The 14,135-nt window shown below is 51.1% G+C and overlaps 1 protein-coding gene across 1 annotated transcript; it reads right to left on the bottom strand.

The window, feature by feature from the left end:
• Nucleotides 1-421: 421 nt before the first annotated feature.
• Nucleotides 422-13,581, bottom strand: LOC147121740 (charged multivesicular body protein 4b-like). Its single transcript, XM_085977699.1, has 3 exons — nt 13,294-13,581; nt 3,242-3,397; nt 422-621 (listed from the first exon to the last, which is right to left on the bottom strand). Exons 1-3 carry the CDS (start codon nt 13,325-13,327, stop codon nt 440-442), a joined length of 372 nt encoding a protein of 123 aa, XP_085833825.1. The 5' UTR covers nt 13,328-13,581; the 3' UTR covers nt 422-439.
• Between the last annotated feature and the right edge of the window lie 554 nt (nt 13,582-14,135).

The following is a 14,135-nucleotide window of genomic DNA, read 5'->3' as shown; positions in this document are numbered from 1 at the left end:
GTCGCTCACCCCCCCCCACACAGCGAGCGAGCGAGGTCGCTCACCCCCACACACAGACACAGCAAGCGAGCAAGGTCGCTCACCCCACACACAGACACAGCAAGCGAGCGAGGTCACTCACCCCCCCCCCACACAGCGAGCGAGCGAGGTCGCTCACCCCACACACAGGCACAGCAAGCGAGCGAGGTCGCTCACCCCCCCCCCACACAGCAAGCAAGCGAGGTCGCTCACCCCCCCCCCACACAGCGAGCGAGCGAGGTCGCTCACCCCACACACAGACACAGCAAGCGAGCGAGGTCGCTCACCCCCCCCACACACAGCAAGCGAGCAAGGTCGCTCACACCCCCCCCCACACAGCGAGCGAGCGAGGTCGCTCACCCCACACACAGACACAGACCGCAAGCGAGCGAGGTCTGCGACCCACAGCGTGACCGGCCACTCACATGTTCTGGTGGGCGATCTTCATGGCTTTGGCGGCGTCGGACATGGTCTTAAGCACCTCTGTGTTGGTGGTGGCATTCTCCAGTGCCTCCCTCTGGAATTCGATGGTGGAGAGCGTGCCATCAATCTGCGTCAGTTGCTGCTCGTATCGCTTCTTCCGCTTCAGGGCTTGCAGTGCAGCTGTCGGGGGTGGTGGGGGGGTAACAGCACAGAGGTAACGTGAAGCTCAGACCCAGAGGTAGAGGCCCTCTGCTCCCATCTCCCCCAGTCCCCTTCCCCCCGCTGACCCCCTTGACCCCCCTCGCCGGTGTCTGCCGTCGCTCGGCCGGTCTCGCTCTCGTCTGCGAGTCAGACGGTCACGGGTTCGAGCCCCGTAATCCAGGGCTGACACACTCTGCGCCGGTACAGAGGCAGCGCCGCACTATCGGGAGGTGCCGTCTTTCAGATGAGACGTCAAAACCGTGGACATAAAAGATCCCACCGCCGCTTTTGGAAAAAAAGAGCAGGGGGAGGGTGCGGAGGTGGGGGGAGGGGGGTGTGGGTGGGGGAGTTCTCCCCGGGGTCCTGGGACCCAATATTTATTCCTCAACCAACATCGCACCCGGTCGTGTGTCACATTGTTGTTTGTGGGATCTTGCTGTGCGCAAATTGGTTCCCCTACATTACAACAGCTGCCACACTTCAAAAGTACCACCTCATTGGCTGCAAAGTACTTTGGGATGCCCCGAGGCGGGTGAAAGGTGCTGTAGAAATGAGGGTTCTTTCTTTATACGGGTTCCCGAGGTACCACGCTCACTTGGCGTGCTCACCTTGACAGCGAGACTTGGTTGGGGAGTGTTTATGACCGTGGTGGGGGGAGGGGGGGGGGTGGTGGAGGGGATCGGTCTCACTCCCGTCCGCACCCGATACCATTCCCCCCTCCCAGCTGGGGTCGTCGGACAGTCATGCTTGACCCGCCCTGACCCAGGGTGATGGGGCCCGATTGTAGACCACAACCGCACCCCCCCCCCTCCAACCGGCGTGCCTTGCCCACCCCCCAGCTGTGATCAACTAACTCAGCACGCAAGAACACAAGTATCAGTGGCAGGAGTAGGCCATTCGGCCCCTCGAGCCTGCTCCACCATTCTATAATACCATGGCTGATCTTCCACCTCATCTCCACTTTCTCGTCCGATCCTCATATCCCTGGAGTGCAAAAATCTATCGATCTCAGCCTTGAACATACTCAACGGCTCAGCATCCACAGCCCTCTGGGGCAGAGAATTCCAAAGATTCACAACCCTCTGAGTGAAGAAATTCCTCCTCATCTCAGTCTTAAATGGCCGACCCCTTATCCTGAGACTGTGACCCCTAGTTCTGGACTCCCCAGCCAGGGGAAACATCCTCCCCACATCTACCCTGTCAGGCCCTGTAAGAATTTTCTACGTTTCAATGAGATCACCTCTCATTCTTCTAAACTCTAGCACAGACCAGGGGGGATGGAATCTGCTCTTGCTGCTCTGTGTGGGGCTCAGGACAAACCGAGAGGTGCCCAGGGGGGGGGGGGGGGGGGGGGGAGGATGGGTGTGGGTTAGTGGGAATGGGGGCGATTTACCAGTCAAGCGAAGGGGGTGGGCAGAGAAGGAACAAGGAATTGAACAAACAGCCAATCGTGACAGGTCCCGGCAGAGCACTGCAAATCATGATGGTATTCTTCGTAGTTGGCTTACCACCTGCCCACCATCCGTTCACCCTCTGACCCCATTCCCCCATCCGTTCACCCTCTGACCCCATTCCCCCATCCGTTCACCCTCTGACCCCATTCCCCCATCCGTTCACCCTCTGACCCCATTCCCCCATCCGTTCACCCTCTGACCCCATTCCCCCATCCGTTCACCCTCTGACCCCATTCCCCCATCCGTTCACCCTCTGGCCCCATTCCCCCATCCGTTCACCCTCTGGCCCCATTCCCCCATCCGTTCACCCTCTGGCCCCATTCCCCCATCCGTTCACCCTCTGACCCCATTTCCCCATCCGTTCACCCTCTGGCCCCATTCCCCCATCCGTTCACCCTCTGGCCCCATTCCCCCATCCGTTCACCCTCTGGCCCCATTCCCCCATCCGTTCACCCTCTGACCCCATTCCCCCATCCGTTCACCCTCTGACCCCATTCCCCATCCGTTCACCCTCTGACCCCATTCCCCCATCCGTTCACCCTCTGACCCCATTCCCCCATCCGTTCACCCCTCTGACCCCATTCCCCCATCCGTTCACCCTCTGACCCCATTCCCCCATCCGTTCACCCTCTGACCCCATTCCCCCATCCGTTCACCCTCTGACCTCATTCCCCCATCCGTTCACCCTCTGACCCCATTCCCCCATCCGTTCACCCTCTGACCCCATTCCCCCATCCGTTCACTCTGACCCCATTCCCCCATCCGTTCACCCTCTGACCTCCCCCCATCCGTTCACCCTCTGACCCCATTCCATCCGTTCACCCTCTGACCTCCCCCCATCCATTCACCCTCTGACCTCCCCCCATCTGTTCACCCTGACCTCCCCCCATCCATTCACCCCTCTGACCTCCCCCATCCATTCACCCTCTGACCTCCCCCCATCCATTCACCCTCTGACCTCCCCCCATCCGTTCACCCTCTGACCTATCCCCCCCATCCGTTCACCCTCTGACCTCCCCCATCCGTTCACTCTGACCTACCCCCCCATCCATTCACCCTCTGACCTCCCCTCATCTGTTCACCCTCTGACCTCCTCCCCTCCCAGTCGCCCGATTGTTCACTCCCGGTGTCGGCTCTGATCGTACCCCGTTTGTTCTTGGTGCCGTGTTTCCTGGCGGTTTGCACTTCCTGCTGGATTTTCTGCTCCAAGAATTCCTGCTTCTTCACCAGGATTCCCTCCGTCTCCCGCAACTTCTGAATCGCCTCCTGCGGGCTGGCTGAAGAGCCCTTTGAGCCCTTCCCTGTCCTGGGGGGGGGGGGGGGGGGGGGGGGGGGGGGTGGAAAGAGAGAGAAGGAACATGTTATGTGCCACTCGCTGAAAAGTCTCACAGAAGACACACAACTACTCACATTTATACAGCAGCCTTTAATGTTGTAAAAAGTCCCAAGGCGCTTCACAGGGGCGTAAATCACACAAAAAATTACACTGAGCGACGTAAGGAGGTAATAGGACAGGTGACCAAAATCACACACACACTCTCAGACACAAACACACGTGCACACAGACAGACACAGATACGTACACAGAAAGACAGACACGTACACAGACAGAAACAGACACTCACACAGACATTCACACAGATACGCACACAGACAAACATACACAGATACGCACACACAGACACGCTCACTCGCACACACACACACACTCTCAGACAGACATACTTACACATACTCACACGCACACAGACTCATTCGGCTCCAGACCTCATTACAGCCTTGGTCCAAACATGGACAAAGGAGCTGAATTCCAGAGGTGAGGTGAGAGTGACTGCCCTTGATATCAAGGAGCCCTAGTAAAACTGAAGTCAATGGGAATCGGCGGGGGGTGGGTGGGGGGGGGCGGTGGGGGAACTCTCCACTGGCTGGAGTCATACCTAGCACAAAGGAAGATGGTTGTGGTGGTTGAAGGTCAATCATCACATCCCAAGGACATCGCTGCAGGAGTTCCTCAGGGCAGTGTCCTAGGCCCAACCATCTTCAGCTGCTTCATCAATGACCTTCCCTCCAACATAAGGTCAGAAATTGGGATATTCGCTGATGACTGCACAGTGTTCAGCGCCATTCACAACTTCACAGATAATGAAGCAGTCCATGCCCGCATGCAGCAAGACCTGGACGACATTCAGGCTTAGGCTTATAAGTGGTAAGCAACATTCGTGCCACACAAGTGTCGGGCAATGACTATCTCCAACAAGCGAGAGTCTAACCACCGCCCCCTTGACATTCAATGGCATTACCATTGCCGAATCCCCCACTATCAACATCCTGGGGGGGTCACCATTGACCAGAAACTTAACTGGACCAGCCACATAAATACTGTGGCAACAAGAGCAGGTCAGAGGCTAGGTATTCTGCGGTGAGTGTCTCACCTCCGGACTCCCCAAAGCCTTTCCACCATTTACAAGGCACAAGTCAGGAGTGTGATGGAATACTCTCCACTTGCCTGGATGAGTGCAGCTCCAGCAACACTCAAGAAGCTCGACACCATTCAGGACAAAGCAGCCCATTGATTGGCACCCCATCTACCACCTTAAACATTCACTCCCTCCACCACCGGCGTACTGTGGCTGCAGTGAGTACCATCTACAAGATGCACTGCAGCAACTCGCCAAGGCTTCTTCGGCAGCACCTCCCAAACCTGCGACCTCTTTTCCGTCAGCTGTGGCTCAGTGGGTAGCACACTCGCCCCTGAGTCAGAAGGTTGTGGGTTCAAGTCCCACTCCAGGGACTTGAGCACATAAAGCTAGGCCGACACTCCAGTGCGGTGCTGAGGGAGGGCTGCACTGTCGGAGGTGCCCTCTATCGGATGAGACGTTAAACCGAGGCCCCGTCTGCGCTCTCAGGTGGACGTAAAAGATCCCATGGCACTATTTTGAAGAAGGGTAAGGGAGTTATCCCCGGTGTCCTGGCCAATAGTTATCCCTCAATCAACATAACAAAAGCAGATTATCTGGTCATTATCACATTGCTGTTTGCGGGAGCTTGCTGTGCGCAAATTGGCTGCCGCAATTCCCACATTACAACAGTGACTACGCGCCAAAAGTACTTAATTGACTGTAAAGCGCTTCGAGATGTCCGGTGGTCGTGAAAGGTGCTATAGAAATGCCGAAAGGCCTCTTTCTGTGCTGTATAACTCTATGACTCCAAGACTTATTTTTTTTATTCCTAGAAGGACAAGGGCAGCAGGCGCATGGGAACACCACCACCTCCCAAGTCACACAACATCCTGGCTTGGATCCTTCATCGTCGCTGGGTCAAAATCCTGGAACTCCCTCCCTAACAGCACTGTGGGAGTACCTTCACCACACGGACTGCAGCGGTTCAAGAAGGTGGCTCACCTTCTCAAGGGCAATTGGGGGATGGGCAATAAATGCTGGCCTTGCCAGCGACACCCACAGCCCAGGAACGAAGAAAGAAAGAAACACACACACTTTGGTGACAACAGCATTGCCACCATGATTCACCAGTACGCTGGTGCATCTGGTAAACGACTGGACTAATAACCCCGAGACCGGGTGCTTAAAAACGCAACGCGGCAGTTTGAGAATTTGAACCTCAGTTTAGAAACAAAAATCTAGAAATAAAAAAGCCGGCGTCAGTAAAAGTGACCGTGAAGCTGCCGGATTGTGGTAAAAAAAATCCGAAAGGTAATCTGCCGCCCTTACCCAGCCTTGGCTTGTACACAACTCATGATTCCCTTCGCCTGGCACCTTCCCGTGCAAGCGCAGGAGATGCAACACATGCCCTTATACCTTCCCCCTTCCCACTGTCCAGGGCCCCAAACACCCCTTCCAGGTGAAACAGCGATTTACTTGTACTTCTCACAATCTAGTATACTGTATTCGCTGCTCACGATGCGGTCTCCTCCACATTGGGGAGACCAAACGCAGATTGGGTGACCGCTTTGCAGAACACCTCCGTTCAGTCCGTAAGGAGGGACCCCGCGCTTCCGGTCGCCTGTCATTTTAATTCACCGCTTCATTCCCACTCAGACCTCACCGTTCTCGGCCTCTGTTTCTCTCTTCACAGATGCTGCCTGACCTGCTGAGTTTCTCCAGCATTCCCTGTTTTTATTTCATAGTCCCCACACCTATGTGGTCGACTCGGAACTGCCTTGATACTGGCTGAGCGAGCCAGCAGTAAGGCCAGCAACGGGCCAGCAACGCCAGCCCGACGAGAGAAATAAATTTCTGCCGTCGATCACCAAAACTCTGTAACCCTTCCTCCTCACCCACTCCCTGCTCAAACAGGTTGAACCAGTACCTCAAGTGCCCTCTTCAACCCCGAACTGAGCTGAGCTTCAAACCCCATGTTAAGACCCTCGAGCCTGCTCCACCATTCAGTAAGATCATGGCTGATCATCGACCTCAACTCCACTTTCCCGCCCGATCTCCATATCCCTCGATTCCCTTAGTGTCCAAAAATCTGTCGATCTCTGTCTTGAATATACTCAACGACTGAGCCTCCACAGCCCTCTGGGGTAGAGAATTCCAAAGATTCACCACCCTCTGAGCGAAGAAATTTCTCCTCCTCTCAGGCCTAAATGGCCCACCCCTTATCCTGAGACTGTGAAACGTAGAAACATAGAAAATAGGAGCAGGAGTAGGCCATTCGGCCCCTCGAGTCTGCTCCGCCAGTCAATGAGATCATGGCTGATCATCCAAACTCAGTACCCTGTCCCTGCCTTCTCCCCAAATCCCTTGATCCCTTTAGCCTTAAGAAATATATCTAACTCCTTCTTGAATATATTTAATGAATTGGCCTCAACTGCCTTCTGTGGTAGAGAATTCCACAGGTTCACCACACTCTGGGTGAAGAAATTCCTCCTCATCTCTGTCCTAAATGGCTTACCCCTTATCCTTAGACTGTGACCCCTGGTTCTGGACTCCCCGGCCATCAGGAACATCCTTCCTGCATCTAGTCTGGCTAGTCCTGTTAGAATTTTATAAGTTTCAATGAGATCTCCTCTCATTCTTCTAAACTCCAGCGAGTATAAGCCTAATCGACCCAATCTCTCCTCATACATCATTCCTGCCATCACAGGTATCAGTCTGGTGAATCTTCGCTGCACTCCCTCCATGGCAAGAACATCCTTCCTCAGATAAGGCGACCAAAACTGCACACAATACTCAAGGTGTGGTCTCACCAAGGCCCTGTACAACTGCAGCAAGACATCCTTGTTTTTGTACTCAAACCCTCTCGCTACGAAGGCCAACATACCATTTGCCTTCTTAACCGCCTGCTGCACCTGCATGCTTACCTCAGCGACTGGTGCACAAGGACACCCAGGTCTCGTTGCACTTCCCCGTCTCCCAATCTATTGCCGTTCAAATAATAATCTGCCTTCCTGTTTTTGCCACCAAAGTGGATAACCTCTCATTTATCCACATTATACCGCATCTGCCATATCACCCAACCTGTCCAAATCATACTGGAGTTTCTCGGCATCCTCCTTACAGCACACATGCCCACCCAGCTTTGTGTCGTCTGCAAACTTGGAGATATTACATCTAGCTCCCTCGTCTAGATCATTAATATATATTGTGAATAGCTGGGGTCCTAGGACCGATCTCTGCGGTACCCCACTAGTCACTGCCTGCCACTCGGAAAAAGACCCGCTTATTCCAACTCTTTGCTTCCTGTCTGCCAACCAGTTCTCTATCCAAGTCAGTACCTTGCCCCCAATCCCATGTGCCTTAACTTTACACGCTAATCTCTTATGTGGGACCTTATCGAAAGCCTTCTGAAAGTCCAAATACACCACATCCACTGGTTCTCCCTTATCTATTCTACCAGTTACATCCTCAAAAAATTCCAGTAGATTAGTCAAGCACGATTTACCTTTTGTAAATCCATGTTGACTTTGTCCGATCCTGTCACTGTTTTCCAAGTGCTCTGCTATTACATCTTTTATAATGGACTCTAGCATTTTCCCCACTACCGATGTCAGGCTTACTGGTCTATAATTCCCTGTTTTCTCTCTACCACCTTTTCTGAACAGTGGGGTAACATTAGCTACCCTCCAATCCATGGGAACTGTTCCAGAGTCTATCGAGTTTTGGAAGATGACCAACAATGCATCTACTATTTCTAGGGCCACTTCCTTAAGTACCCTAGGATGTAGATTATCAGGCCCTGGGGATTTATCGGCCTTCAATCCCGTCAATTTCCCTACAAATACTGATTTCATTCAGTTCCTCCCTCTCATTAGACCCTATGTTCTCCGGCAGAAACCCTCACAACATTTAAGAAGCATTTGGATGTGCACTTGAAATGCCATAGCATACAAGGCTACGGGCCAAATGCTGGAATATGGGATTAGATTAGACAGGGCTTGATGGCCGGCGCGGACACGATGGGCCGAAGGGCCTCTATCCGTGCTGTATTACTCTATGACTCTATGACATCTCTGGGAGGTTATTTGTGTCCTCCTTTGTGAAGACAGAACCAAAGTATGTATTTAATTGGTCTGCCATGTCTTTGTTCCCCATTATAAATTCCCCTGATTCTGACTGCAAGGGTCCTACGCTTGACTTCACCAATCTTTTTCTCTTCACATATCTATAAAAGCTTTTAGTCAGTTTTTATGTTCCCTGCAAGCTTACTCTTATACTCTATTTTCCCCCTCTTAATTAATCCCTTTGTCTTCCTTTGCTGAATCCTAAACTGCTCCCAATCCTCAGGTTTACTGCTTTTTCTGGCCAATTTATATGTCCTCTCCTTGGATCTTATGCTATCCCTAATTTCCCTTGTTAGCCACGGTTGAGTCACCTTTTTTGTTTTATTTTTATGCCAAACAGGGATGAACAAATTCTGTAGTTCATCCATGCGATCTTTGAATGTTTTTCATTGCCTATCCACCGTCAACCCTTTGAATAACATTCCCCAATCAATCCTACCCAACTCGCGCCTCATACCATCATAGTTTCCTTTATTTAAATTCAGGACCCTAGTCTCTGAGTCAACTACTTCACTCTCCATCTTAATGAATTCCATCATATTATGATCGCTCCGCCCCAAGGGGCCTCGCACAACAAGATTGCTAAGTAATCCTTTCTCATTACATAATACCCAGTCTAAGATGGCCTGGTCTTTAGTCGGTTTCTCGACATATTGGTCCAGGAAACCATCCCGTATACACCCCAGGAATTCCTCCTCCACAGTATTGTTACTAATTTGGTTAGCCCAATCTATATGTAGATTAAAGTCACCCATGATAACTGCTGTGCCCTTATTGCACACGTCTCTAATTTCCTATTTAATACCATCCCCAACCTCCACATTACTGTTTGGGGGTCTGTATACGACTCCCACTAACGTTTTCTGCCCCTTGGTATTTCTCAGTTCTACCCATACAGATTCCACATCATCAGAGCTAATATCCTTCCTTACAATTGTGTTAATCCCCTCTTTAACCAGCAATGCTACCCCACCTCCCTTTCCTTTTTGCCTGTCTTTCCTGAATATTGTTGAATACCCCTGGATGTTGAGTTCCCAGCTTTGGTCACCCCGGAGCCATGTTTCCGTAATCGCAATCATATCATATCCGTTTACCTCTATTTGCGCAGCTAATTCATCCACCTTATTACGAATGCTCCTCGCATTAAGACACAAAGCCTTCAGGCTTGTTTTTTTTTAACACTCTTAGACCTTTTAGAATTATTATTTACTGTGGCCATGTTTGATTTAAACCCTTGATTTCTCTGACTGCCACCTTTGCTTTTCTCCTTCCTGTCTTTTGCTTCTATCCTTGTTTCCCTTTCCTCTGTCTCCCTGCTCAGGTTCCCAGCCCCCTGCCATTTTACTTTAAACCCTCCCCCAGAGCACTAGCAAACACTCCCTTAGGACATCGGTCCCGGTCCTGCCCAGGTGCAAACCATCCGGTTTGTACTGGTCCCACCTCCCCCAGAACCAGTTCCAATGTCCCAGGAATTTGAATCCCTCCCCCTTGCACCATTCCTCTAGCCACGTATTCATCTGAAATATCCTTCTATTTCTACTCTGACTAGCACGTGGCACTGGTAGCAATCCTGAGATTACTACCTTTGAGGTCCTATTTTTTAAATTTACCTCCTAACTCCCTATATTCAGCTTTTAGGACCTCATCCCATTTTTTACCTATATCGCTGGTACCTATATGCACCACGACAACTGGCTGTTCACCCTCCCCTTCCAAAATGCTCTGCACCAGGGAGGCAACATACCATCCTGGAGTGTCGTTTGCGGCCGCAGAAACACCTATCTATTCCCCTTACAATAGAATCCCCTATTACGATAGCTCTACCCCTCTTTTTCCTCCCGTCCTGTGCAGCAGAACCACCCATGGTGCCAGGAAGTTGGCTGCTGCTGCCTTCCCCGGATAAGCCATCCTCCCCAACAATATCCAAAACGGTATATCTGTTTGAGAGGGGGATGGTCACAGGGGACCCCTGCACTACCTGCCTGCGCCTACTACTCTGCCTGGCGGTCACCCATTCCCTTCCTGCCTGTGCAGCCTTTACCTGCGGCGTGACCAACTCATTAAACGCGCTTTCCACAATGTCCTCAGCATCGCGAATGCTCCAGTATGTATCCATTCGCAGCTCCAGTGCCGCAATGCGGTCTGCCAGTAGCTGCAGCTGGATACACTTCCCACACACATGGTCGTCAGGGACACAGGCAGTGTCCCTGATTTCCCACATAGTGCAGGAGGAGCATACCACGTCGTAGAGCTGTACTGCCATGACTTACCCTTTAATTAATTCAAATTAAATTAAATCAAATCAATCCCACCAATTACACTACAATTAAATGATATACTCAAGGGCCCTTGTTTACCAGCAGTCCCCGCTACACAACAGAGGCCTTAGAAACTATAAACCACAAAATTTAAGTTTGGAAAAAAGCGAGAGTGACCTCCTTAGTTCTGGATTCCTCAGCCAGGGGAAACATCCTCTTTCCGTCTACCCTGTCAAGCCCTCTAACAACAACAATTTTTCTACATTTCAATGAGATCACCTCTCATTCTTTTAAACTCTAGGGAATGTAGCCCTAGTCTCTCCGATCCCCCCTCATCCCAAAATGTTCTATCCAGGTTCGAAACCGTTGAAACATGACCTGCCTTCCGTTTAAAAAAAATCTTTACGTTAATAAAAAAAGCTGGCATCAGTAACAGTAACCGTCAATCTGTCACACTGCTGTTTAAAAAAAAAAACCCCAACCAGTTCATTAACATCCCTTTAGGGGAAGGGCACCTGGCGCCCTTACCCGGTCTGGGCCTGTACGTGACTCCAGTCCCACACACCAACACGGGCGATTCTTAAACTGCCCTCTGGAGTGGTTGAGCGACAGGCAACAAATGCCAACCTCGTCAGCGATGCCCTCACCCCGAGAACCAACGCGAGCCGAGTCTCTGTCTCTCGCTCAGCGACCCAGGGCTCCGTTCAATTCTCCCGACAGAAAGTTAAAAAAGAGACACACCGAGCCAGCCCCGCAAGAGGCTTCACAGCCTTCCCCGCACCCACCCACCCACCCCCCTGAGCTCACTGGCAACGATGCCATTGCTCGAAGTTCGATTACTCCCCCCCCCGTCTCCTTAACGCTCAACTTACTTCAGAAAGAATCATAAAACAGTTAACAGAGAAACATAGAAGACAGGAGCAGGAGTAGGCCATTCAACGAGATCATGGCTGATCATCCAAACTCAGTACCCTGTCCCTGCCTTCTCCCCATATCCCTTGATCCCTTTAGCCTTAAGAAATATATCTAACTCCTTTTTGAATATATTTAATGAATTGGCCTCAACTGCCTTTTGTGGTAGAGAATTCCACAGGTTCACCACTCTCTGGGTGAAGAAATTCCCCCTCATCTCAGTCCTAAATGGCTTACCCCTTATCCTTAGACTGTGACCCCTGGTTCTGGACTCCCCGGCCATCGGGAACATCCTTCCTGCATCTAGTCTGTCTAGTCCTATTAGAATTTGATAAGTTTCAAGGAGATCCCCTCTCATTCTTCTAAACTCCAGCGAATATAAGCCTAACCCACCCAATCTCTCCTCATACGTCATTCCAGCCATCCCAGCTATCAGTCTGGTGAATCTTCACTGCACTCCCTCCATGGCAAGAACATCCTTCCTCAGATAAGGCAACCAAAACTGCACACAATACTCCAGGTGTGGTCTCACCAAGGCCCCTGTACAACTGCAGCAAGACATCCTTGTTCCTGTACTCGAATCCTCTCGCTATGAAGGTCAACATAGCATTTGCCTTCTTAAGCGCCTGCTGCACCTGCATGCTTAACTTCACACACAGAATCACACAGAAACCCCACAGTGCAGATAGAGGCCATTTTGGCCCATCGAGCCTGCACCGACACATATCCCACCCGATCCCCGTAACCCCTACACCAACACATATCCCACCCTATCTCCGTAACCCCACACATTTTAATCCCCCTAACACTAAGGGTCAATTTATCATAGCCAATCAACCTAACCCGCACATCTTTGGACATCTTCAGCACAGAAGGAGGCCATTCGGCCCGTCGAACCCGTGCCGGCTCTCTGCAAGAGCAGTTCAGCGAGTCCCACTCCCCCCGCCATTTCCCCGTACCCCTGCAAAAAAAATTTCCTTCAGGTACTAATCCAACTCCCTTTTGAAAGCCGCGATTGAATCTGCCTCCACCACCCTTTCAGGCAGTGCATTCCAGATCCTAACCACTCGCTGCGTAAAACAAGTTTTTCCTCATGCAGCCTTTGGTTCTTCCACCAGTCACCTTAAAACTGTGTCCTCTGGTTCTGCCAAGTGGGAACAGTTTCTCACTATCTACTTCTGTCCAGACCCCTCATGATTTTGACGCTTTCTGACAACTTTCGGTTGTGGTGGGCAGGGGAGTGGGGGGGGGGGTTGAAGGGCCAATTGTGTCCCTCGAGGGGAGGGGGGAGCAATTTTTCCTACCACACCCAGTGACGCCACAGTTTCAAAAACCCGCGTCCCCAGGGCATTGGCCCCTCTCTCTCTCTCTCGCGCCCTGTGCCCGCAGGCCCTATAGCCCCCTCGCCCAGCTGAGTAAATCCCAAACCCCACCCTCCCACCTCCTGTCAATAACACAGAGAGAAAGACGTGCCCCTTTAAATAGGAGGAAAGGGGCTGCGCACCTTTAAATCCGAACCACTTGCCCAAAGTGGTCATCTTTCCTTTTTCAAACAGGAAGTTACTTTCAGGAAAAAAAAAGCCAAAATAAATGATAATATTTTTTTCTCTTGTCTTCTCTTCCTTGCAGCACTTCAAATCTGGAGACTTTGGGATCCCAGTCAGGATCTTGCAGAAACTTCTTGCTTCTTGTTTCTCACCCACCCCCACAACTCCTGCTCAAAAGTTGAACTCACAACTTCTGGCTCTATAGCTGGCCCGCCACTTCCGGGTTTGTGTGGGGAGGCCAGATCACGTGACACCGCCAGCGGGCTAGACCGCTTTCCCTCTGACGTCACGGCAGACGCCAGGCCCCTTCGGCTGCCCTCGGCCGCGCCTGACAATATTTCACATTTCAGTTTCCAAACCAACAATGGTCGGATCGAAATATATTTATGTGTGTATATATCTATATATATACACACACACACATCCACGTCGATAGATATACAGATAAGATGCAGCTATATCGACGTATACAGTAAGTGGAACACACACAGAATTAGAGATAGATATATGGAACAGATACAAATATATACACTTATACAATAAGTGGACTACACACAGAAATATAGACAGATATATAGATCAGATACAACTATATAAAATAAGTGGAATATACACGCAGAAATATAGGTAGTTATATAGATCAGATACAAATATATACACTTATAAAGTAAGTTGAATACACACACACACCATCCTGACTTAGAAGTACATCGCTGATCCTACATCGTCGCTGGGTCAAAATCCTGGAACTGCCTCCCAAACAGCAATGTGGGAGTACCTTCACCACACGGACTGCAGC

This window comes from Somniosus microcephalus, chromosome 3 (assembly GCF_052327205.1).
Source record: "Somniosus microcephalus isolate GS21.2 chromosome 3, FLI_Smic_1.0, whole genome shotgun sequence".
Lineage (NCBI taxonomy): Eukaryota > Metazoa > Chordata > Chondrichthyes > Squaliformes > Somniosidae > Somniosus > Somniosus microcephalus.
This window is presented reverse-complemented; position numbering and strand designations above follow the sequence as displayed.